Source organism: Pelobates fuscus, chromosome 1, assembly GCF_036172605.1.
Source record: "Pelobates fuscus isolate aPelFus1 chromosome 1, aPelFus1.pri, whole genome shotgun sequence".
NCBI lineage: Eukaryota > Metazoa > Chordata > Amphibia > Anura > Pelobatidae > Pelobates > Pelobates fuscus.
In genome coordinates this window covers 237,678,474-237,704,127 of record NC_086317.1, presented here as the reverse complement: position 1 = coordinate 237,704,127, position 25,654 = coordinate 237,678,474, and the positions used below count along the sequence as shown (strand labels likewise).

The 25,654-nt window shown below is 43.0% G+C and overlaps 1 protein-coding gene across 2 annotated transcripts in view; it reads right to left on the bottom strand.

The window, feature by feature from the left end:
- Positions 1 to 18,602: 18,602 nt before the first annotated feature.
- Positions 18,603 to 25,654, bottom strand: part of LOC134592422 (bone morphogenetic protein 8B-like) — a 78,526-nt gene continuing 71,474 nt past the window's right edge. The window contains exons 2-7 of one of the 2 annotated variants that reach the window (XM_063444520.1): positions 24,200 to 24,395; positions 23,952 to 24,100; positions 23,336 to 23,530; positions 22,719 to 22,798; positions 22,512 to 22,622; positions 18,603 to 18,928 (exon numbers count right to left, since the gene is read on the bottom strand). In XM_063444520.1, the coding sequence (XP_063300590.1) occupies positions 18,779 to 18,928; positions 22,512 to 22,622; positions 22,719 to 22,798; positions 23,336 to 23,530; positions 23,952 to 24,100; positions 24,200 to 24,395 (881 nt within the window). In that variant the 3' untranslated portion in view covers positions 18,603 to 18,778. The remainder of the gene's footprint in view (positions 18,929 to 22,511; positions 22,623 to 22,718; positions 22,799 to 23,335; positions 23,531 to 23,951; positions 24,101 to 24,199; positions 24,396 to 25,654) is intronic. The other variant, XM_063444521.1, reaches the window with a different exon arrangement.

Sequence of the window (25,654 nt, the reverse complement as noted above, 5' to 3'; positions counted from 1 at the left end):
GGGGGGGGGGCAAAAGGGTGATAAAACATCAATCCAATTGTCACCCAAGACAAGGACAGAAGGTGCCTGTAGCAAGTGTGTTAAAAAATAAGCTTAGAGTCATGTCTACAAATGCTCGCAGTTAGGGAATAAGATCCATGAACTTGTGGCAATAATGGCAACTGATAGTGTAGATTTAGTCGCTCTTAATGAGACATGGTATATGAGAAAAATGGTATATGGTATATGGTATATGAGAAAAATGACTGGGACATAGCAATACCAGGGTACTCTTTATATAGAAAAGACAGGGAAGGCAGGAAAGGGGAGGGGTGGCCCTGTATGTGAAGGATAGCATAAAATCTAGCCTAATAAAAGTTAGTGAGGTGAACATAGAGTCCGTTTGGGTTACGTTAAAATTTGGTAATCACACAGTAATTTGTGTCGGTGTGATTTATAGGCCCCCAGGACAAATTGAAGAGTTAGATAATCTACTAGTTGAGGAAATGGCTAAAATGACAATGAAGGGGGAAGTTATCATCATGGGTGACTTTAATCTTCCTGATGTGAATTGGAAAACAAAAATAGCTGCTTGTGCCAGGAGCACACATATTCTAAACTCCCTACTGGGATTGTCTCTAAAACAAGTTGTTGAGGAGCCAGCTCGTAAAGAGGCCATACTAGATTTAGTGTTAACAAATGGAGATTTGGTATCCGATATTACTGTAGGTGAAAGTTTAGGATCCAGTGATCATCAGTCAGTGTGGTTTAATATAAGAACAGTGACTGAGTCACACCACACAAAAACAAAAGTTAGAATATGTGTAAAGGAGTCATTATCAGACTGGAGCAATTTAAATGGCGTCCAAGAGAAATGGGATTATTTAAAAGTTGCACTACTGAAGGCAACAGAAAATTGCATTAGGCTTGTCAGTAAAAGCAAAAAATTCAAGAAACCACTGTGGTACTCCGCAGATGTGGCCAAAATAGTAAAAAACTAAACGTTAGCATTTAGCAATTATAAAAAAACCCAGAGTGAGGAAGACAGAATGAGCTATAAGATTAGGCAGAAAGAGGCTAAGCAAGTTATAAGAGCTTCCAAATCACACACAGAAGAGAAAATAGCACAGTCAGTAAAAAAAAGGGGGACAAAACTTTTTAGATACATAAATGAGAAAAAAAAAGTAAAACAAGGATTAGTTAGATTAAAAACAAAAGAAGGAAGGTATGTAGAAGAGGATAAAGGTCTAGCTGACTGCCTCATTGAATATTTTTTGTTCGGTATTTACAGATGAAAATGAAGGAGAGGGACCTCAGTTAAGAAAAAGGATAAATTAGTTATTTATTACATGTGAGTTTACAGAGGAAGAGGTTCTATTTCAACTGTCAAAAGTAAAGACAAATAAGTCAATGGGACCTGATGGAATACACCCAAAGCTATTAAAAGAGCTTAGTGGTGTACTAGCAAAACCATTAACAGATTTATTTAACCAATCATTGATAACAGGAATAGTCCCAGAAGATTGGAAGTTGGCGAATGTTGTGCCCATTCACAAGAAAGGTAATAGGGAGGAGTCGGGCAACTATAGGCCAGTAAGCCTTACTTCAGTAGTGGGGAAAGTGATGGAAACCATGTTAAAGGATAGGATTGTTGAACATCTAAAAACACATGGATTTCAAGATCAGAGACAACATGGGTTTACTTCAGGGAGATCATGCCAAACTAATCTTATTGATTTTTTTGATTGGGTAACTAAAATTATAGATCAGGGTGGTGCAGTAGACATTGCTTACCTAGATTTCAGTAAGGCTTTTGACACTGTTGCACATAGAAGGCTTATTAATAAACTGCAATCTTTAAGTTTGGATATTGTTGAATGGGTGAGGCAGTGGCTGAGTGACAGGCAACAGAGGGTTGTAGTCAATGGAGTATATTCGAAGCTTGGGCTTGTCACCAGTGGGGTACCTCAGGGATCTGTACTTGGACCCATTCTCTTTAATATTTTTATTAGTGATATTGCAGAAGGTCTTGATGGTAAGGTGTGTCTTTTTGCTGATGATACTAAGATATGTAACAGGGTTGATGTTCCAGGAGGGATAAGCCAAATGGCTAATGATTTAGGTAAACTAGAAAAATGGTCAGAGTTGTGGCAACTGACATTTAATGTGGATAAGTGCAAGATAATGCATCTTGGACGTAAAAACCCAAGGGCAGAGTACAGAATATTTGATAGAGTCCTAACCTCAACATCTGAGGAAAGGGATTTGGGGTGATTATTTCTGATGACTTAAAGGTAGGCAGACAATGTAATAGAGCAGCAGGAAATGCTTGCAGAATGCTTGGTTGTATAGGGAGAGGTATTAGCAGTAGAAAGAGGGAAGTGCTCATGCCATTGTACAGAACACTGGTGAGACCTCACTTGGAGTATTGTACGCAGTACTGGAGACCGTATCTTCAGAAGGATATTGATACCTTAGAGAGAGTTCAAAGAAGGGCTACTAAACTGGTTCATGGATTGTTTTAAATATGTTTATTAAAGTCGTAACGGAGCGTAGGCAGACATTTTTTGAATTGCGAAAAGGAGCATTTGGTTGCCTGCACAGAGGCATATAAGTCAGATGAGACATGCAATAAAATAAAACAAAGGCGTTTAACAGGCATAATAACGCATTATGCAGGCTATTTAGTTATCTGGGCCATTCCGTAATATAAACTAATGTAACATATAATATGACATGCTGTTTTCAATGCATTTCAGTAGGCACATAATATAACATTAAGGACTCTGGTACTGTCCTGTCAAGTCAAAAGCTAAGTGACTAATAAAAATCGCAGTTGTTATACTGAGAGAGTACACTGGTGTATAGCATGAAGTGTGCCTACATGTCTTGGCTGAGGTGTATGCATGTGGATATCTATTATGTAGCTATTTGCCCAGATAGCCTAAGCAGTGGTTAACGAGCAGGTCCTGCAATAACATTACAGCTGACTGTGAAAGGTTCCCTTTTACTGGGAGAGTCCTGCTTCTTCACTAGATTCGGGTTTGTCGTGAGCGGCCACAAGAGACGTGGGTATTTGTATAACTGCTGCTTGTTCATGTACTCCATATAACCATAGATACTCCGCTTCTCGGAAGGTATGGGCTGCTCTGCTGCTGTGGCTACTGAGGTACAGCACTTCCATGACATACAGGGTTAAAGTGGCAGTATGAAGCCAGGTTAAATCCATGTCCTTGCTATTGTGCAGCCCTCAGGTTGCCGAACCTTCGTCCGTCCTCCCCGCGCTGGCCCCAGTTCACCGGCCGGGTCCTCCGCGGCACCGCGGGCACTCAGGGGTAGTGATTGGACCCCACCACAAAGTCCTCAGCTCTCCTGCCCCCTGCACCTCCCCAGCGTCGCGTTGTTCCCCCTGACGCGAGTATCCCCAAGTCTCTCCCAGTGCTGGCCGCACGCTTAAGGCTGGTACTCCGTCCCTCCGGCCACCGGTCCGCCGGCTGGGCAGCGCACTCCCGCCTCACAGGGCTCACGGCAGTGGGGACATGTTTCTCTGGGGACCCCCCATACCCAGAGACAGGGGTACTCACTGTTCTAGCCAGCCTGTGGGCCGCGCGGATCGTCCGTCTAGTGTCCAGCATCCTCTGGGCATGCACGAGCCGTTTATGTCAGTCCCCTGTGCTTAATTCCGCTGTGTCTCTCAGGATGTGATATGGTATGCTGAAATGGCTGTATGCAGGTGCAGGTGATGTTCCTCGTGTTGGTTTTAGAGCCATTTCGCCAATGCTGTCTGCGGGCTGTATTGCCAGTAGTAAGCTGTCCCTGCTAGTTCAGGGTCTGCGTGTCTCCCCGAGATAACTCAGTTTTCTCCGTCTCAGAGTCAACTCCTGCTGGCTTGCTGTTCTTTATACAGCTTTTTGCCAGTATAGGCGGCCATCATGCGCCCCACGTGGGAACTCCCCCGCCGGGCGAGAGGGGGGGGGCAGGGCCGTGCCCCGGGCCAGAGGTAAGCCCACATTAGGCAGTTCTGTCCCCCGTTCAGATGTCTCGGGGCTGTGGCATTGTGCCGCGTGTGCTGACTGCGGGCGGTCGGGTGTCCAGCCGCGTGTAGGCCTGGCATGGCCTCTCTAGCTCACCCTGCTTACGGTATGTCATCTTGTCGGCCTCCAAAGATAGCCGGAGTCGTTCCCCTTCCTTTGCTGACATGGTACCCGGCGTTAGGGTGCTTTGGAACGGTATTTTGAGCATTTTTGCTCTGAGCAACGCTGGAGCTCATGTAGATGGCGTCTGGTCGGCCCGGCGGCCTGGCCCCGCCCCCGCTGGTTCATGGATTGCAGGATAAAACTTACCAGGAAAGGTTAAAGGATCTTAACATGTATAACTTGGAGGAAAGACGAGACAGGGGGGATATGATAGAAACATTTAAATACATAAAGGGAATCAACACAGTAAAGGAGGAGACTATATTTAAAAGAAGAAAAACTACCACAACAAGAGGACATAGTCTTAAATTAGAGGGACAAAGGTTTAAAAATAATACCAGGAAGTATTACTTTACTGAGAGGGTAGTGGATGCATGGAATAGCTTTCCAGCTGAAGTGGTAGAGGTTAACACAGTAAAGGAGTTTAAGCATGCGTGGGACAGGCATAAAGCTATCCTAACGACAAGATAAGGCCAGAGACTAATGAAAGTATTTAAAAAATTGGGCAGACTAGATGGCCCGAATGGTTCTTATCTGCCGTCACATTCTATGTGTCGATGTTTCTAAAGTTTGCCAAAGGGATTCTTCTTCAGAAGTAAGGTTTTCCAAAAAAAGAAGATAGGATAATTTCCTAGTTCAGATGAAATTAGGAAAGCAACCTTTTTAATGAATATTGGTACCGTCTTATCTCCAAAAAATTGAGTACAAGAATGATCAGATGAAAGAGCTTGTAATTCTAAAGCTCTCCTGGCTGAGGTGATGGCAACACGGAAAACACATTTCAGTGTTAAGACCCATAAAGATGAAGTATCCATAGACTCAAAGGGTGTGCCTGTCAGACAATGCAAAACTGTAGGCAAGTCCCATGCTGGGTTAAAGTGTTTAACAGATGGTCTGATTCTCATCGCTCCTTGATAAAACGATTAATTGTAGGATAGCAGAAAAAAAGGCAGATAAACGCAGATAATTGTACTTTAAGAGAACTAAGGCTCAAACCTTCATTCACACCATTTTGTAAAACTTCCAACAAATCAGGAAGATGAAGGGTTTCAGAAACTTTCCAGAGATCAACATAAGCTTTCTAGATTCTATCGTATACTTTTGACGTAGTGTGATTGCTAGTTTTGAGAATAGTCTCCATTACATAATATGATAATTCTCTAGCTTTCAGAAAGTTCTTCTCAATCTCCAGGCCTTCAGTCAGAGTCTTACAGGATCTTTGTGGAGGTTCTTCTTGATTGGCAGTTCCCAAGGAACTCCTTGTGACTGGTGGAAACCAAGGCCTCCTTGGCCAATGAGGAGTAATTGCTATCACCTCTACATTTTCCTTTCAGGTCTTTTTTAAAAGTTATCTTGATTAATGAAGGGTTAGGGAATGTTGACCTTTGCTTTTGGATCAAATCTTGTGGAATAGAAAAAAGGGGAACTTGTTTGTTTCTGTAGTTCACCATCAGATCTATATCTGATGTTCCCCAAAGATCACGTCTCTGCTTGAACGTATCCTATCTCAGCTTCCTATCTCAGCTTCCAACCTGGTGTCTGCTGAGGAAGTCTGCTAACACATTCTCCTTCCCTGGGAGAAAGACCGCACGCAGGCCTTCCACATGTATTTGTGCCCAGTTCATGATTGCTGTCACTTCTTTCATCAGCGAGATACTCCTGGTGCCTCCTTGATGGTTGAGATAGGCGGCAGCCGCCTTGTTGTCTACTCTTAATTTTACCCAGGCTCCCTTTATCTGGTGCTGAAAGTGGAGAAGAGCCAGAGATGTCGCTCTCAACTCCCTTATATTTGAAGGCAGGTTCTGAGCCCTCTGAGGTCATTCTGCTTGGATGAAAGATTTTCCCAGATGTGCTCCCCATCCGTACTGACTGGCATCTGTCGTGATGACTACCCAGTCGATTTCCTTCAGAGGAAAACCTCTGAAAATGTTTTCCTCTTTCAGCCACCACCGAAGCTTCCTTTTCAGATCGAGAGGAATGTGGATCTGTCTTTCCCATTCCTCTGAGCTGGTTCTGAAGTTCCTCAGAAGATACTGCTGAAGTGGACGCAGGTTCCATTGCGCCCATCTGACCAGATCTATCGTAGAGGTCAAGGTACCTAGGAGCTTCATAAGCTCCCTTGCAGAAGCAGACATCTTTCTAATAAAGGTGCAAACATGATCCTGCAGTTTCAACCTTCACTCTTGAGCAACTCTATTGCCATGAGGGCCCTTTTCAAATTTCCCGCTCTGAGCCTTTAAGGAGGCGCGCATGCGCCGATTGGCCACAACTCCACGGCTCGCCATCTTGGATGAGGACAAAAATCCGTCCGTGTTCATTGCGCATGCGCAGGCGTCTTACCGAACAGATGATCATCTGATCGATGTCTGGATTCTTAATCCTGGCAAACACAGGCTCCAGATGCCAGGGGGACTACCCACCATGGCTCCCAGGGGTTCCCCACTCGTGGAGAGAAAGGGCCACATGTGCCTGGGCTTCCTGTGGAGGGAGGCTGACCTCCATAGGGTGAAGATCATAGCAGCATGATCAGGTGAGCATAAAATAAAAATGTTAACCTTAAAAAATTCAGGGAGAGAAAAAAATTAACAACTGTCCTAGGGCTATGAGGACAGGAAAAAAGACTGAGATGTGATGGCTGATGGGGTTCCTATTATACCAGGGGAAGGTATGCTTAATTGTTTGTTTGTGCTTCCTGTCCTGAGGGTTAGAGGGAGGAGCTAAACCCATATGTTAAATGCTGCCATGATTAGCCAGGAAATAATGTGTAAGTTAATATCTATTCTTCATTCTTCAAGAAGCTAATATAAAACCTACCAGTGAGGCTGAAAGTTGTTGGTAGTGGCTGACAGTGAGGAGTTATGCTAAGTTATTAACAGTGTCATTGCTGGGGGGTGGAGGGCAGAGGAGGCAATGTCCCCTCTACATCAGGCCACCCCCACTTATTGAAACGCTGTCCTGAAATTTTTATTATGTGTAACATCTGGCTGGTATCTACTCTGCCAGAATATGTCCAGGCGTGGAGGGAGGCAGGGAGTTGTTTACTGTGCTCTTTCTGGGCAGCTCCCTCGCGTGCTCTGCAGTGAGATGGCAGCCAGAACATCCCGACTTTGACATCACTACAGAGTGCGCGAGGGACCTGTCCAGGAAGAGCACCAGGGGAGGGCTGGCAGCCTTAGGCCTGGGGGGCAAAACCAGTCAAGTGGCCCATTGCGCCACCAAATCAGTTCACCATCCATGCCCACCTTTTTCTGGTTTTATAACGGATATTGATGTTATGCTAATCAGTAGCTCTTTGCCATACCCGCTCCTTCACGGCTCTGACTTTCAATGTTGTCAGAGCACAGGCTGAGAATCTCTGAGCCTGTGCTCTGACTCACTAACTGAGCGCCGGAACCACGAGGGAGAGGATATGATCTGACTGCACCTACTGCTGGTGCGCACCAGTGGACCACCAGCGAATCGTTTAAATTAAATATGCTGGTGTACCCAACTTGTGAGCTGTGTTGGCCGCCAGGCGCCTCTGTTGTCATGGCACCCTGCGTGACCGCACAGCTTGCCCACCCTAACGGCTGGCCCTGCTGACACACACTGATGTTACTACTTAGACATCCCTCAATATTAATACAGAGATGAGAGTAAACACCAATAAACTGTGGAAACAGAGCTGATCCCCCCAAATTTATAAAGGTTTGCTTAGAAGATTTATTCAAGATTAAATCATGCCTCCTCCTCTCTCCCCCATGCGCTGCTCTGTAGGCTGGGAGGAAGTGAAGAGTAATCACAGTCTCCCAGCACAACGCCATCTGTGGCTGCATGGGGAACAGCTGTTTAATGTAATGCTTGCAGGACGGCCAGCTGCCGCAGAACCTCTTTGTTTCCGTCTCTGCAAAGGGCTCTAGGCACTGCTTGTTGTGAGTGTGAGCCACTGTAAATTAGGGGCAGAGGGCACTTGCACTGCGGTCAAGACGGGTCTGGGCAGGAGGAGAGTGCAGTGCAATCAGTGCACTCCCCTCCTGTGGGTCACCAGTAGACTGGTGCACCTGCCCAGGATCAGAGCCGGTGCAAGGATTTTTGCCGCCCTAGACAAAATATAAATTTGCCGCCCCCCCATGTGACATCACAATGCCCCACCCATATGATCTGCCATATGAACTAACGCCAGTGCTGCACACAGTGTGTGTTTACATTAAAAAGCCTGCAGGGACAAGCTATAGACACCAGAACCACTTCATTAAGCTATAGTGTCCCTTTAATGTGAGGTAAATTATAGATTAATGTCACTAATAATATACTAGATTGCCTACTTACAATTAGATGAGGATGATGATGGGCTGCAGTTTGGCTCCACTGGTCTGGTGTAGAACAGGACCTCTGGAGGCTGTTTGCAACTGTGGTCACAAAATTCAACGTTCTGGGAGAATTGGAAGCAGCTCCATTTTTTGGGGGCCTCTTACACAGCTCAAGGTCTGGGCCCCAGTGCCTGACGGTGAGTATGCCCATAAGGTCCACTCATAAGTCCACTTATATGTTCCACCCACCCATGAGCTCGCTCACAGGGAGTGGAGTGTGTAGGGGATGTGTTATGTGTTATCTCATATGTGTGCTTATGGTATGTAGTGTATAGGGATACCAGTTTGTGCAGGTGATGCAGTGTGTTTGTGTCTAGTGGAAGCAGTGTGTATTTGTGTATAAGGGATGTATTATGTGTTTCTGGTTGTGTGTGAGAGGTGCATTGTGTGAATCTGTGTTTGTATGCATAAGGGATGCAAGGTGTGTGTCTGTATGTGTGTGCATTGAGTGTAAGAGATGCATTGTGTTTCTGTGTGTATGTAAGAAAAACAGTGTGTGTGTTTGCATGTGTGTGTAAGGGTTTGCATTGTATGTTTCTGTGTATGTGTGCAAATGATGCATTGTCTTTGTGTGTAAGGGTTGCATTGTGTGTGTGTAATGGATGCATTGTGTGTTTCTCTGTGTGTAAGGGAAGCATGTTCTGTTTCTGTGTATGTATAGGGATGCATTGTGTGTTTCTGTGTATGTATAGGGGTGCATTGTGTGTTTCTGTGTATGTATAGGGATGCATTGTGTGTGTGTGTGTGTGCGCGCGCGCGTAGTGTTAAAGAGCTCCCTGTCTTGCCCCCTGTCTTATAGAGCTGTCCCTTAGAGCTCTCCCCTGCCCCTTAGTGGTCTCTCCTCTCCCCCACCCTCCCCTAGCTGTCTCTTCTCACACTCACCCACCCTCCCTGTGCTCTTCTCATCCCCCCTCCACCCTCCCTGTGTTCTTCTCACTCCTCCCTCTGTGTGTTCTCACCCCCCTGTGTTCTTCTTACCCCCCTCCTCCCTGTGTTCTTCTTACTCCCCCCTTGTTCTTCTTACCCCCTTCTTCTTATTACTCCCCCCTTCTTCTTACCCCCCTTCTTCTTCTTAACCCTCCTACTTCTTCTTACCCCCTCTTTTTCTTCTTACCCCTCCTTCTTCTTCTTACCCCTTCCTTCTTCTTCTTACCCCATTCTTCTTCTTTCCTCCTTCTTCTTCTTACCCCCTTCTTCTTACCCCCTCTTCTTCTTACTCCCCCCTCTTCTTCTTTCTCCCCCTTCTTCTTCTTACCCCCCTCTTCTTCTTACCCCCTTCTTCTAATTACTCCTCACTCTTGTTCTTACTCCCCCTTCTTCTTCTTACCCCCTCTTTTTCTTATCTCCCCTCCTTCTTACTTCCCCTTCTTCTTACTCCCCCCCATATTATCCCCCCTCCCCTCTTCTTACTCCCTCTCTTCCCTCTTCTTACTCCCCCCTCCCCTCTTACTCCCCCCTTCTTCTTACTCTCCCCCTCTCCCCTCTTCTTACTCTCCCCCTCCCCTCTTCTTATTCTCCCCCCTCCCCTCTTCTTACTCTCCCCCCTCTTCTTACTCTCCCCCCTCCCCTCTTCTTACTCTCCCCCCTCCCCTCTTCTTACTCTCCCCCCTCTTCTTACTCTCCCCCCTCCCCTCTTCTTACTCCCCCCTTCTTCTTACTCTCCCCCCTCCCCTCTTCTTACTCTCCCCCCTCCCCTCTTCTTACTCTCCCCCCTCCCCTCTTATTACTCTCCCCCCTCTCCTCTTCTTACTCTCCCCCCTCTTCTTACTCTCCCCCTCCCCTCTTATTACACTCCCCCCCTCTTCTTACTCTCCCCCCTCCCCTCTTCTTACTCTCCCCCCTCCCCTCTTCTTACTCTCCCCCTCCCCTCTTCTTACTCTCCCCCCTATTCTTACTCTCCCCCTCCCCTCTTCTTACTCTCCCCCTTCTTACTCTCCCCCCTCCCCTCTTCTTACTCCCCCCTCCCCTCTTCTTACTCTCCCCCCTCCCCTCTTCTTACTCTCCCCCCCTCTTCTTACTCTCCCCCCTCCCCTCTTCTTACTCTCCCCCTCCCCTCTTCTTACTCTCCCCCCTCTTCTTACTCTCCCCCTCCCCTCTTCTTACTCTCCCCCTTCTTACTCTCCCCCATCCTCTCTTCTTACTCTCCCCCCCTCTTCTTACTCTCCCCCCTCCCCTCTTCTTACTCTCCCCCCCTCTTCTTACTCTCCCCCCTACCCTCTTCTTACTCTCCCCCCCCTTTTTACTCCCCCCCTATTTTTACTCTCCCCCCCTCCCTCTTCTTACTCTCCCCCCCTCCCTCTTCTTACTCTCCCCCCTCCCCTCTTCTTGCTCTCCCCCCTCTTCTTACTCTCCCCCCTCCCCTCTTTTTACTCTCTCCCCCCCCTCCCTCCCCCCTCCCCTCTTTTTACTCTCTCCGCCCCCCCTCCCCTCTTCTTACTCTCCCCCCCTCTTCTTACCCCCTCCCCTGTAGGTGGCCGAGCTGCACTCCGGTCCACGGTCCCGGCCGGAGTGATAGGAAGGTTCTCAGTGTGCACCTTCCCATCACTCCGGCCGGGACCGCGGACCGGAGTGCAGCTCGGCCACCTACAGGGGAGGGGAGGGAGGGAAAAGCAGCTGCAGCCGTCTGAGCGCTCTTTACAGAGCGCTCGGCGGCTGCAGCATTTAAAGGGCCGGCCCGCCGCGGCCGGTCCTAAAATAATTTCGGGCGGCCTGGGGGGCAATTGCCTCCCTGCCCCCCGGCTCACAGAGTTCCCATTGCCAACCCCCTACTCCAGCCCTCTCAAGGGAGGCTCTGTGGACTTCTTAATTATTAAATGTGTATGAATATGATTTTTGTGTGTGTATGTCAGTAATTATGTTTGTATGTGATTGTGTGTCTGTCATTGTGTGTGATTGTGAGTATGTTTGTGGTTATGTGTGTGTGTGGGGGGGTCTGTGTGTGATTGTGTGTATGTCTGTGGTTGTATGTGTCTTGTGATTATGTGTGTAGGTCTGTGATTGTATGTGTAGATGTCTGTGATTATGTGTGTGATTCCTGTATGTTTGTGTGGTTATGTGTGTACATATATATAAATGTGTATGTGTTTAGTAGAAAGCTCCCTAATTTGGTATCCTTAAATATGGCAATCCCACATAAGGATAACAAATAAGGGAGTTATCTACTAAAATACTGAAAGATCAAAATTTAAAAAAGGGCTTTTTAATTTTAAAAAAAATATTTTTTCTGTTTAATAGATAATTCCCTAACTTGGTACCTATTATGTGGGATTTCCATATTTAAAGATACCAAATTAGGTCTATGTTTAGCTGATAGCTCCCTTACTTTGATATCCTTAAATATGGCAATCCCACATAAGGATAACAAATAAGGGAGTTATCTACTAAAAAACTGAAAGATCAAAATTTTAAAAAGTGCTTTTTAAAATGTTGATCTTTTTTCCTGTTAGGTAGATAACTCCCTAAATTGGTACCCTTTTGTAAAATTTCCATAATTAAAGATAACAAATTAGGTCTCTGTTTCGCAGATAGCTCTCTTACTTGGAGCCCTGAAATATGGCAACCTCAAATAAGGATAGCAAATAACGGAGTTATCTGCTAAAGAAAGATCAAAGTTAGGTGTTGTCATTAGCCATCCCGATCAAGAAATCCAGGTGGATAATGTGAATTCTGCGCTTCTCCATTCCTCTCGCCCCACCACTTGCCCACTCGATCCTGTCTTGTGCCTATCCTAACACACATCTTTAACTGCTCTCTCTCTTCTGGCACTGTTCCTGCTGACCTTAAACATGCCACTGTAATACCTATCCTGAAAAAAACATCTCTTGACCCATCCTCCCCCTCTAACTATCGTCCCATATCTTTTGGAAAGACTTGTCTTTACCCGTGTGTCTCACTTCCTTAATTCCAACTCTCTCCTTGACCCTCTTCAGTCTGGCTTCCGCCCTCTCCACTCTACTGAGACTGCTCTTATCAAAGTGACTAATGACCTAATCTCCGCTAAATCCAAAGGTCACTACTCCATATTAATTCTCCTTGACCTCTCTGCTGCCTTTGACACAGTTGATCATGCTCTCCTCCTTCAAACTCTTCAATCACTCGGTCTCTGTGACTCTGTCCTCTCTTGGTTTTCCTCCTATCTCTCCTAACGCTCATTTAGTGTCTCCTTTTCCAAGGATACCTCCTCCCCTCGCCCTGTCTCGGTTGGAGTTCCCCAAGGCTCTGTCCTTGGTCCCCTTCTATTTTCTCTTTATACTGCCTCTCTTGGAAAACTTATTGCCTCTTTTGTATTCAATTACCACCTGTACGCTGATGACACTCAGATATACCTCTCCTCACCGGACCTCTCCCCTGCCGTCCTGCAACGTATCACTGCTTGCCTCTCTTCCATCTCTGACTGGATGTCATCACGCTTTCTCAAACTTAACCTCTCTAAAACTGAACTCCTTGTCTTTGCTCCTCCTAATACTGATCCTCCTCTCTCACTCTCCCTTCAAGTCAGTGATATCCACATAAGTCCATCCCTACAAGCGCGCTGTTTTGGCGTCATACTTGACTCTGGTCTCACCTTTGAGTCTCACATCCAGTTTGTTGCCAAGTCCTGTAGGTTCCAACTCAAAAACATAGCCCGCATCCGCCCCTTTCTTACACAAGATGCTACCAAGGAGCTTGTCCATGCTCTAGTAATTTCCCGCATGGATTACTGTAACCCTCTCCTGATTGGTCTCCCCAAAAGCCATATTGCCCCGCTACAGTCTGTAATGAATGCTGCAGCTAGACTGATTTTCCTCTCCAGTCGGTCCTCTCACACCTCGCCCCTCTGCCAGTCCTTACATTGGCTCCCTGTATCCTATAGGAGTCAATTCAAAGTGCTAACCCATACATTTAAAGCACTGAACAATTCCAGCCCCTCTTATATCTCTTCACTGATCCAGAGGTATGCCCCTCCTCGTACCCTCCGCTCTGCCCGCGACCGCCTCCTGACCGCTGCTCGCACCCGTACGGCCAACTCGCGCTTGCAGGACCTCTCACGGGCGGCTCTCCTATGGAATAACTTGCCTACTGCCATCAGACTCTCCCCTAGTCTTCAATCATTTAAGAAGGGCCTTAAAACCCATCTCTTCAGGAAAGCGTATGGCCTCCCAGAGTAATCTCTCCCTTACATACCTGTCTCTTGCTCTCTCCTATGGGACAGTGCTTTGCTCTCTCCTCCAGCTCTGCTTCACTCCTACTTGATATTTCCTATCCTAATGTTTCTAATACCCCACCTCCTATAGACTGTAAGCTCATTTGAGCAGGGTCCTCTTCAACCTATTGTTCCTGTAAGTTTTCTTGTCATTGTCCTATTTATTGTTACATCCCCCCCTCTCAAAATATTGTAAAGCGCTACGGAATCTGTTGGCGCTATATAAATGGCAATAATAATAATATGTAAGTTTGTTGTTTGATGCTGCGGGCAAATTACCCCATCCCCTGGTGAAAAATATTAGAGCCCCAGTTTTGACTGTGGTATCTGCCCCCTCCCCCCCCCCCCCCCCCCCCCCTATATATTATTCCTAAAGTCACCACCGGCTATTAATACAATCTAATTAACTTTACAAAGCTTTCCAGTGTGCAATATATTAACTGTAAAATATCTTTGCCTTATTTCCTTCCAATGAATGGTTAAGTGCTTGCTCCAGGTTCAGTTTGTTAATGCGATTCCAAGTATAGTATAGTATTTCGCTGTGTGTTGTATAAACTCTCAAGGCGTGTATGATTTTGAGCACAGTAAGTGTGTGTTTATCCTGCCCGTGTCTTTTTGTTACTGTTTTCTTGGCTAACAAGCTATGTTCTGTGTTGGTTTCCTCCTCATGCTTCATGTCCTATTTACCCAGTTCCTGTATGAATGGCTGTTCTCAGTGACTGAACAGGTTGACCTGCTGAACTACGTGCTTCTAAATGAAAGCATAGAGGAATAGGTAAAAAAAAACAAGCTGTTTGAATTTCTCCTTGGCAGGGCTTTAAGCACATGTCTTGTTATTCAATCCCACTTAAATTGCAAGCCTTTATGGATGGAGATCACAAGCTAGCAGATACTGGCTCGCCTATTTCAGGATGTATAAATGGGCTGATGGCAGAGTTGAAACGACCCAATGAGTAGTGGAAAGGAAAACACACAGATTTAAACAGAACCAAAGCTTTCTGATTGTATACATACAGGCAGATATAAACAGAGCTGGTGTTTAAACTTTTCTTCTAAACAATACTGGGGGGAACAGACTTGTTTATTGCTTCACAGTTTGATGCATCTTGTATACACACACAAGACAAATGTCACTGCAGCCCCCCATCAAGTCCTGGTGTGTGACAGAGACTTGTATTAAAAGACACATGGCCTTATGCATTATTCACATAGCTTTCCTTGCCAACTTGCAAATTCAACGTGTTGACTCCGTACCACAAGTTAAAGTAACATTTTGCCACATCAATGTAGTAAGGTCAATTGTAGTGATTACATCCAGTGGGATCTAAAATTATTGTTGAATTTTAGGACAAAATAATCAAACTGTAAAAAAAACTTCAAGTCCGCTATGAATTCAATTGTTCTATGCATGTCTAAAAATTTACAATTATTTTTTAATTCCCAGCAATACACACTTTAGTGATTAAAGGTAAACTACAGTGCCAGGAAAACAAACTCGTTTTCCTGGCATTACAGCTTCCCCCTTTGTCACTTACCTGGGTCCAGCGCTGGTGTCCCTCGGTGCTGGCTCAGCCCGGCCCACACTCCTCCCCTGCAGACGGGGCAGACCTAATGCGCATGCGCGGCAAATTATTCAATGCTTTCCTATGGGGATTCCGGCGACGCTGGAAGTCCTAATGCATAGCGTGAGGACATCCAGCATCATTAAGACCAGTGTTCTCCAACACAGTCCTTATGGACCACCAACAGTCCAGGTTTTGTCAGTATCTCTATTGGAATAAAACAGGGAAATACATAAATCCCGGACTGTTGGTGGTCCATGATGACTGGGTTGAGGATCACTTGTTTAGACGACCAAAAGTCGTCTAAGCACCCAGAAGTCCCTCTAGTGGCTGTCTGGTAGACAGCCACTAGAGGAGGAGTTAACCCTTGCAGGTAACTATTGCAGTTTATTGCAATAATTGCATGCTCAGGGTTAAGGGTGATGGGGGTTTGCACCCAGACCACTTCAACGGGCTGAAGTGGTCTGGGTGCCTACAGTGTCCCTTTAACTCTGTACATTTGTGCACTGTTGTGTCATGTTGTGTTACCATGAAGTAATGCTATAGGCTACTTTAACTCCTTAGTGATCTGACCATTTTTAAATTTTCTTACTGTTAAGGACCAGGGCTGTTACTTTACATTTCTGCGGTGTTTGTGTTTAGCTGTAATTTTTCTCTTACTCATTTACTGTATCCACATATATGTTATATATATATATATATATAAATATATATATATATATATATATATATATATATATTTATTATTTTATTTTTTCATGCCATTAAATGGTCTTTCTAAAGATACTATTATTTTCATGATATCATATAATTTACTATAAAAATTATAAAATATGATGAAAAAATCTAAAAAAAACACCCTTTTTCTAACTTTGACCCCCCAAAATCTGTTACGCATCTTCAATCACCAAAAAACACCTGTGCTAAATAGTTTCTAAATTTTGTCCTGAGTTTAGAAATACCCAATGTTAACATGTTCTTAGCTTTTTTTTTTTGCAAGTTATAGGGCAATAAGTACAAGGAACACTTTGCAATTTCCAAACCATTTTTTAAAGCGTTTTTATTTGTTTTTTGCATTTTTTTTAAACAAAAACTGCACTTTTACTGGTGATATCGTCGTGATAAGTTTTACTTTTTAAAACACTCATATTTGTGTTCATCAGGGTCTCCCGAATATAATAATACCCCCCATGTAAAGGTGGATGTAAAAGTGTATGGTGTTTTGGAAAGTTACAAGGTGAAATATAGGGCTTGCCAATTAAATTCTCTGGACTGTCTGCCTGTGTTGTCAGGCAGGTCCCTCAAATTATAATTAATAAAATCAAACAATCATGTACAGTAATACCCAGAAAATTTGCGCTTCTTAATCTGCGGCTTCAGGAATTCACGTATTTTATCCCCAGGGTCTAGCAGATGTAATCCGTAGATTTTTTCGTGACCGTTGCGAGAAAGTGAGGTCACACGCGATGACGTCGCTTCCTCCTAGTGCTCTTTGCAGACGGCCGCACGGGAGGAAAGAGAGAGGAGCTCTGAGGAACAGGTAAGTGCATGAAATGAGGAAGGGGGGGGGGGGTGAAATCTTTATCATGAACTCACTACTAGTGATTTCATGATAAAGATATCACCCCCCTATTAATGTTTTTATTTTCTCTCCTGGACATTAATAATATTGTCCATCTAAAATGCGTGCATTTTCAAAATTGTAACGTATCCCCCGGGAATTTTGGGGTATTACTTTAGTTAATAGTTAAATATATATGTAACATGTGTGTGTGTGTGTGTATATATATATATATATATATATATATAAATACATATAAAAATCAATAAAATGTTTTTTTTAAATTTATATTATATAGTTTTATATATATATATTAAATACATGTGTATAATATACACACTTTTATTTTTTATATATGTATAATATATTATAATGAAATCATTTTATAATATAATGCATATATATGATTTCATTATAAGTGTATTTTGAGATATATGTGTATATATCTCAAAGTACACTTATAATGAAATCATATATATAAATATATAGTATATTATAAAATGCTTTCATTATTTTATAATATATTATACATATATAATATTTGTATAATATATTTATTTATTTTGTTTACACACTTTTAGGTGTCAGGGGGACTGCCTGACAGCACAGGCAGACCCCTTGTTGGCAGCTTCATAGACTGCTATTGCGGCCATGTGATCATGGTGATCATAGCCCTGGAGGGCTGCGGTGGACGGAGCTGATGCAAAGAGACTGCTGGAGTCTCGGGCAGTCACCCCGACTGGGATCGCCACAAATCGCCGGTCCAGATAAGTCCAGGGGTCTGTTTTGCCGCGGATCTACTGGGTACGTCTGCGGTCGTTAATGGACGGTGTTTGATGGACGTAGCCAGTATATCTGAGGTCCAGAAGGGGTTAAATATGATTCTATTAAATAAATAAGACATTCCCACCTATTAAATTTCCATACATTATTTAGTGTATTACTGAACTGATGAATTAAAGCAAAATAGTATAGATTGCAAGGTTAAGGGGACAATGAGTTGAAGTGGTCTAGGAGCCTATAGTGTCCCTTTAAGGCTAAAATTACCAAAATGAAAACAAAAAATGAACTGGGGATTTTTTAACTCAGCTGTTTTGACCTAAATTTTTAAATTCCCTTTGAATTTAGTTTAAATTCCCAGCAATTATTATTTTAGTGAATAATTCTGTATGTATTAATGAGGAAATTCCGTTAGAAGGAAGTTGTATACCTCACGGGCCATATGTCTCAGACTATATATTTTCTTTAGCATTCGAATGGAAAACCTAACTGTAATATGACTACAGTTGTGAGGTGAGGGATGAATTTATGATGCCTGTTACCGCTTAGCGATACAGAAAAAAGAGCTAAGGATGACTGCAAGAAAGCCACCCTTACCCATTTTTTATAACAACTAATTTCTGACAAAAAAAGTTATAATCGTGTAATTCCCTGTAACTCTCTCTGTTTGAAATTATCAAAAGGGGCAATCCTAGCACCATAACCATTACAGCTACAAGAATCTGTGGGCGCTGTCCCATCCTGTTAGTGTCACATTGTTTGAGAGATTTGATAGATAATGTTGCTCTCTCGAAATCTACAGGCCGTCCCCTTTGCTGTAGCTCAGCTAATGTGGGAGTGGACTGTTAAACCTAGGATGACACTGATAGGCTTAGAGCGTGACCTCTGTGGATATTCATTAACGGAAGGCATGCTTATCAGTTTTTAGTTATACTGCTTGTAGTTGACATAAGCAAATGTTATTTCACAATTTTAACTTTTTTAGTCCCAATATCTTTTTTTTTTTATTAAAAAAACAAAACCATAGAACAGTTTGTACCAATTAAAATTTACATATCAAATAATATAACAATTCGTCAGCCTGTTTTGTTAGAATACTTATGATAATGGCTCTTGAAATCTTTGTTATATAAACTGCATTCATATCTTCCACATTCTTTTAGTTCGTGTCAATGGCATCCGCAGGACTTGACCACCATGTTGCGATGCTTTTTTAATATCACGTTGTTGTTGTTGTCATAATACAGGACTGAAGTTGCGCTCAGCTTGGTGGGGGCACAGCAAGCCTTGGGTACACTTTCTGGCTTCATAAGATGAACCTGGAAGAAAATATATCCCTTTTTCAGTACATTTTATCTAACCTTAGCAGAAGCTTATAGAATAATTATTTCATTATTCTAACATAAACACACTGCACACATTTGTTTATACAAAACCCCAAGAAGTAAAGCAATTCTTACCGCTAAAGAAGGGCCTGATTCAGTCGTTAGATTAGTTTCAGTTTCATGTGAAGATACTGATTTGTTTTCCTTGGCAGTAATTTACATTGGATTCATTATTACCTTGTATTTAGGGTGTTGGTCAACTAAGCAATGTGAATACTAATGTATAGATGGAGCTAAAATTAATAAATCCAAGCAGCTTGTCTTAGCTGTTATACTCTTTCATAGAATAAAACCTTATTCATATTAATCACATATATATATTATTATTATTATTTTTAATCTTTATTTTCAAAGCCTTTTTCATAGTAATCACAAGTAAAAATACAGTGAATTATATTGTTGTTGTTTTTTTCATCACAGGCCCTTCTCCAGGTGGTTTGTTCCATCGGATCAGCATTACCAGAGTTGGCGTCTCCGTCACTTGTTGGTGGCCTTTTGTTGGCCTTGACCTGGGGCCAGCTGATTTACACTGGTTGCCTCCTCTTCGAGTCTTCCCTTTCATTTGTTCTTTCATTTGTTCCTTGGTGGTTCTTTGTGATTGAATATTTGGATTGACCTTCTACTGTACGCATAATTTTATGTCTGCCCTGTAATATTGATTATGAGTCATTCATTGTGATGTTCTTGTGTTTTTCCACAACTAGGGCCTGCTATGCTTGTAATTTGGGTGGGGGGAGGTAGGTTTTATTTTCAGACAACATGATCAGGGCAATTACATACTTCATTGGGAAGGATTTCTGTTTACTGTCACAAGAAATGTTTAGTTACATTTTGTGTGAGTTTGTATTATATATTTGTGACAAACAAAACCTCGTCACGGGTTCTTGGAGGGGCCTTCTGGCCAGCCTCTTGCCTCAGGACTATGGGCCCTGCAATATACCTTGCCCAATGCACTTTAAAAGGCTCTGTTCATGTGAGTTATGTACTTCTGTACTCCAGACAGAGAGACCGACCGTTAGCTTTGATTCCCTGGAACTGTTTTGGGCATAGGACCATGTGCACGGTCGGTAAAAATAGGACTTCCAGGAAATTCCTGAACCCTTGAACTGATCTGGGTGATGTTTGGATATGTTGGTCACCCTAATCAGGGCTATCAGGGGATGTAATGTTTTTGGAGGGTTTGTGTGTTTTAAGGTATTTTGGGGGGTTTGTAAAAATGTATGTTTTTTTCTGTGCTTGTAGATAATTTGATTAGGTTAGTACAGTTCCTGATTCCAATTATCTCCCAGGCACAGAGAAGGGATTATCTGACTATGTATGGGAGTGTCCTGGACCTGAGAGCCAATGTGTATTTATTTCCACTGTGGGTTACTCTCAGGTCCAGGAGAGTGCCCCTTGCATGGGGACTGTCATAAAAGGCCAGTTGTGGCTACCATTAAACTGTTATTCGTTTTACCCTGAAGTCTAGGCTCATGTTTGGGGGATTGGAGAGCTATATTCACACTCTGGGGATTACTATAATCACTATACTCCCTTGGATCACAACAATTGCTCTTGTAAGAGCAGCCTGCTCCACTCTCTGGACTAGGAGAGGTCTACCCACTGGAAGCTGGATCCTGGTCTTGGGTCCAGGGTGGGTGGAGGACAGCGAGACCCCAATCAAGCTGTGGCGGTTTGTGCAGTTTACGGTGGTTATGGTGTTCCAGTGCGCTGCTTATGGTGCTCGCAAGTACTAGGAAGCAGCAATTGACGGAGGTACCCGGTCGGGGTGCCAGGCGGTCCATCACAATATTAATGCATTTCAAATTGTGTCTTTTTTTTTCTTCCTTTCAGTCTGCCTTGCCATTAATACCCCCCAAGAGGATATTTGGTCCCATGTCAGCTGGTGATGTTGATATAGATTAGTAGCAAAACTGTTTTTCCCTGGGGCTGGATCCATTAAACCGGACCAGGTCTGCATACTTCAGTTCTCCAGTTATTCACAACTCTACATTCTTTAATTTCTCTTCTGCTTTTTTATCTTACCTACTCATTGTTCCCTTCTTTTCCAATCCCTCTTCTCTCCCTTCACCCCTTACCTTTTTTTTCTTTTTATTCTCTCCCTCAACAAATTAAGGTAGGAGCCCATGCAGACCCTGCTGGTCCCCTCGGACCTCATTCTGATTTTGGTTAAGGCCCGGGACCTGAATGTCCTTAAGGAAATCTTAAGGCACACAGGTTTATGGTGTACTTCATCCAGTAGATGCACTTCAGAGGGGAGGGTGCTCCGGCCATATGGGACCGAAATTACCCTGTTGACTTTTACGGTGATAATCCGACTAAAAAAGCTACTGGGGTGGCCATCTTGCTTTCTAAACATGTTCCAGTTACCGATCAATCAGACAGCCACTAAAGGCACTTCCTGCTTTTTAGATGACAGCCCCCTTCGTATGAGCATTGCGTCATCATTCTTTAGGCCTTGCCAGTGCACATGGAGTCCTACTTCCATGGAAGCTGAGATGGCTTTCGATTGCGTGAACTGGGACTTCATGTTGCCACTTTAAGGGAGTTCGGCTTGGGTCCCAAGTTTTTGACTTAGATATGAGCCTTATATACACATCCTTCAGTGAGACTCCACATAAACAGGGCCTTATCTGATCATTTTGAGATCCCAAATGGTACTGAACAGGGTTGTCCGCTGTTCCCACTTGTGTATACCATGTCTGTAGAGCCATTAATTTGTCGAATTATAGACGAGGAGGGAGTGCAGGGACTACAGGTTGGAGAGGTGTCTGAAAAAGGGATTGTCTATGCTGATGATCTATTGTATTCTGATGCCCACTTTGAGAGCAATGCTAGATGAGTTTTTGACCTATGGAGCTATTTCCATCCTTAAAGGATCACTATAGTGTCAGGAAAACAAACCCATTTTCCTGACTCTATAGTGCCCTGAGGGTGCCCCCACCCTCAGGGTCCACCTCCCGTGGCACTGAAGGGGTTAAAACCCCCTCAGCAGTTTACCGTAATCCAGCGCTGGGCTCCCTCGGCGCTGGTGACCGCTTTTCCCCCGCCGACGTCAGCGAAGCCGAATGCGCATGTGCGGCAAGTGCCGCGCGCAATCAAAGTGTCCATAGGAAAGCATTTCTCAATGCTTTCCTATGGACGCTTTGCGTGATGGAGGCGAAATATGCCTCCAGCGTCGCAGATATGCCTCCGGAAGACAGCCACTAGAGGCTGGATTAACCACAAATGTAAACATCGCAGTTTCTCTGCCTGAGGGACCTGGCACCCAGACCACTTCATTGAGCTGAAGTGGTCTGGGTGACTATAGTGTCCCTTTAAAATTAACTATACAGGGGGTTTCCCCCCTATATGTGTATATGATTTTGGATGGAGAGATCATTTTAATCCCTCCCCACCCATTTTCACTTTTTCTCTCTTGTACCCTTTCTCTTGAAATTCAATGAAAAAACATTTGAATAGATAATAATAGATCATTAATAAAAATCATCAATTCTTTGCAATCCTAATGTCTCACCAGTGACTGCAGTATGGCATGATTAGTGGCATTCATACAGGAGTCAAGTGGAAATAAGCATTCTCCTTCGCAGTAAAAAGCAGAGTACCCTGGGGGCGCTATTACCCAGTCCTAGAAACACAAAATATAATGCAAAGTGATTAGTACATAACAAACCCATGAGTTATTTATATGGTAATTAATTACTTTATGAAATAGGGGTTTTACCAGCCATCCCAAGTCCCGAAAGCTGACGTACAACTCATGCCTTTTGCACACCTGTCTTCCATCATTGACATGAACGTGATCTGAAAATGATAAACACCCCAAGACCATTTAACAAGGAAGGAACACTCAAAGCACTAAAACCACTATAGTCTCAGTACAGGGAGCAGTAGTGGATATGTGTATTAGTAGCAAAGGAAGAATGCAAGGGTACATATTATTACAAATTAAATACATACACTTAAAGCTTCTTTTTTTAAATTCATGTTACTTTAATTATTCTGATTTTGGGGAAGATCAAGAAAATAGTATTGGTTATCTCCTTTTTAATGGGGGCTCAGTTTTGTAAAAGCATTTATTTTGCTTAAGAAATTCTTGACCTGCCACGGAACAAAAAACACTCTTCATCGATGAGTAATTCAGCGTCTATTAGGTATAATTCAGGTCAATTTGATGTTTCATTATTTTCTAAATTTCATCCAGATTCATTCTAAAATGTATCAAATTGCCATAGGCTGAATTATTGCTGCCAATTCTGTATTAATAAAATGGTTAGCAATGTGTTGCTAGTACCCAGAGCAGCTATGATAATCATTCTTGTAGTTTTTCACAGTACTTACCAAACATACCAGGAAGCTTGTTGGGGTGGGGCAGATCACTATGTTTTTTCTGTTGCCTTTTTTTGAGCTGTTTGACTGCCCGTGTAGATCGGATCTGATTACTACCGGCTCGGAAAAATGTGACCATGAATGGTTGCTTGGAACGAGGTGCACGTCTCCCTAAGATGCCAGCTGAGCTTGGATCAATGCTCTGACCTGTTACATGAACCAACATGCACATTGTTAGACATTCATAGATAGAAGTGCCATTCTAAATAGTAACTTCTGCTACTGGTAAGATCTACAAACAATCCCATCACCAGGGACTTGCTGAGAGCTTTGTCAGATCTTTCAGTTTGGTATATCAAGTGATTGTCTTATTGTTATACAAATGTATCTTGAATATTTAAGTTATGACCATTTTATAATGTTTTAACATAATTGTGATGCACATGTTTTTCAGAATGATAAATTACATTTGTAAGTGGTTTTCATGTTTATTTGACCAAAACCTACATAAATATAACACACTTGGTTTTACAATGACATCATGTTCCCTTGTTTATTTGTGGATGCATAATGAAAGACAACCAAAGAAAAGAACATAAAACTGCCACTTAATGTTTCTTCACCTTACCATCATCAGTCTCTACATACAGACGGATTCCTAAATTATATTTGGAGTTCCGTAACCAGTGATTACTGGCAGCTGTGACATCAAAAACCAACCACCCTTCATCTCCTGCCAAAATACCTTCTTGGTCCAAAAGGGTTAACCCAGGTTCCCTAAAAAGAAAAAGGGCAGATACCTCAATGTAGACTCTAAACTAATATGTTACTGCAAATTTCACAGGGTTATAAAAAAGAAAAAAAAGAAAAATCAACAACCTGTGGGTATGTTCTCTTGTGATTTGGTAGACACTAATGTGAAGTGTCCTATTAAAATGCCGAGAAAAGCTGTGGGTTTTGAAAAGTCTAAATTCTGCTGCAGCCACTGATTCTCCGGTGGGTACTTGAGTCATGTCAAACTTAAACTCCTTCCAGTATGGTTTCTGTTGGAATATATCTCTGTCGTTTTCAACTGGAAAAGAAATGTGAGAGTTTTGGTTTGTCAATACATTATATTAATTTGTAATATTACCAATAATGCTAGAATACTAGAATGAATTGGGTGTTGGGGGGGAAACGTTACTGTATTACATGAAACTATGGGGGGTATTTATCAAAGTGATCTGTTCTAAAAAGTGGTCTAAAGTACTAAATGTAGAGCAATCACCATGAAAACAAGAGGAGCAAGCAGGTACATTACATTAGTAATCCTCTCCTTTTACATTTTTTTAATCACTTTTTAGACTAGAAAACTTTGACAAATATCCCCCTTTCTAACTTGGAACCAGAACTGCTATATCAATGCAGGCGAAGGATATATCGCTTGATACCTGTACATGTTCCATTTGTATGATCTGCTTTTTTTTGTTTTTAGTAAATATAATTTTTCATTTTCATTTTCAAGACATTTTCAGTCTTAACCCCTTAAGGACCAAACTTCTGGAATAAAAGGGAATCATGACATTTCAGACATGTCATGTGTCCTTAAGGGGTTAAACTTGAGTGGACATGGAGGTCCCTAAATGTGATCATTGCAACTGGTCTCGCAGAACCCAAAACCGGCATATATAGCAGATTATTACAAGACTCGCAGGTACCTGTGAATTGGTGAATTACAATTGGTAATCATTTCAGAACTTCACAAACAACCGTACTACTCATCAACGTCGCTCAAGAGAGTTTTGGAGCATAAAGATACAAATGTATTAGACAATTGCAGGTTATAGCAATTGTGTTAGTGGCTCGCAGACAGCAGGTGATAATAGGCCTACATATACCCATCCCCTCCCCGTTCTTCGTGCCCCGGTCCAATTGGCTATCAAATGTTTGAAACAAATTTTGTACTGGTGATTAGAAGTCATATTCAAAGTAGAGCAATACTGTGTCCTAAGAGCCAAACACCATTTTATATAATACATATTGGTCTTTGTTTTGTATGCCTGAGAAGACAAGTGCAAATGGTATATGCAGATCCCAATGATTATTGGGATTTGTGGGTTCGCAGGACCCAATTCCTGAACATAAATCAAAACAATACGGAACTCACAGGTCCCCATTTATAAACATTTAAATAACAATAACACCAGGCGCCCTTGGTTTCACAGTAGCATGGCCCCTAGACAGGAGAGAAGAAATAGAGAGAAAGAGAAAAATAACAAAAACACACAACGATATACTCAGTCAGGACCTGTCATTTGATCTGCTTTTTATATATAGGGTATTTCAGGGTAT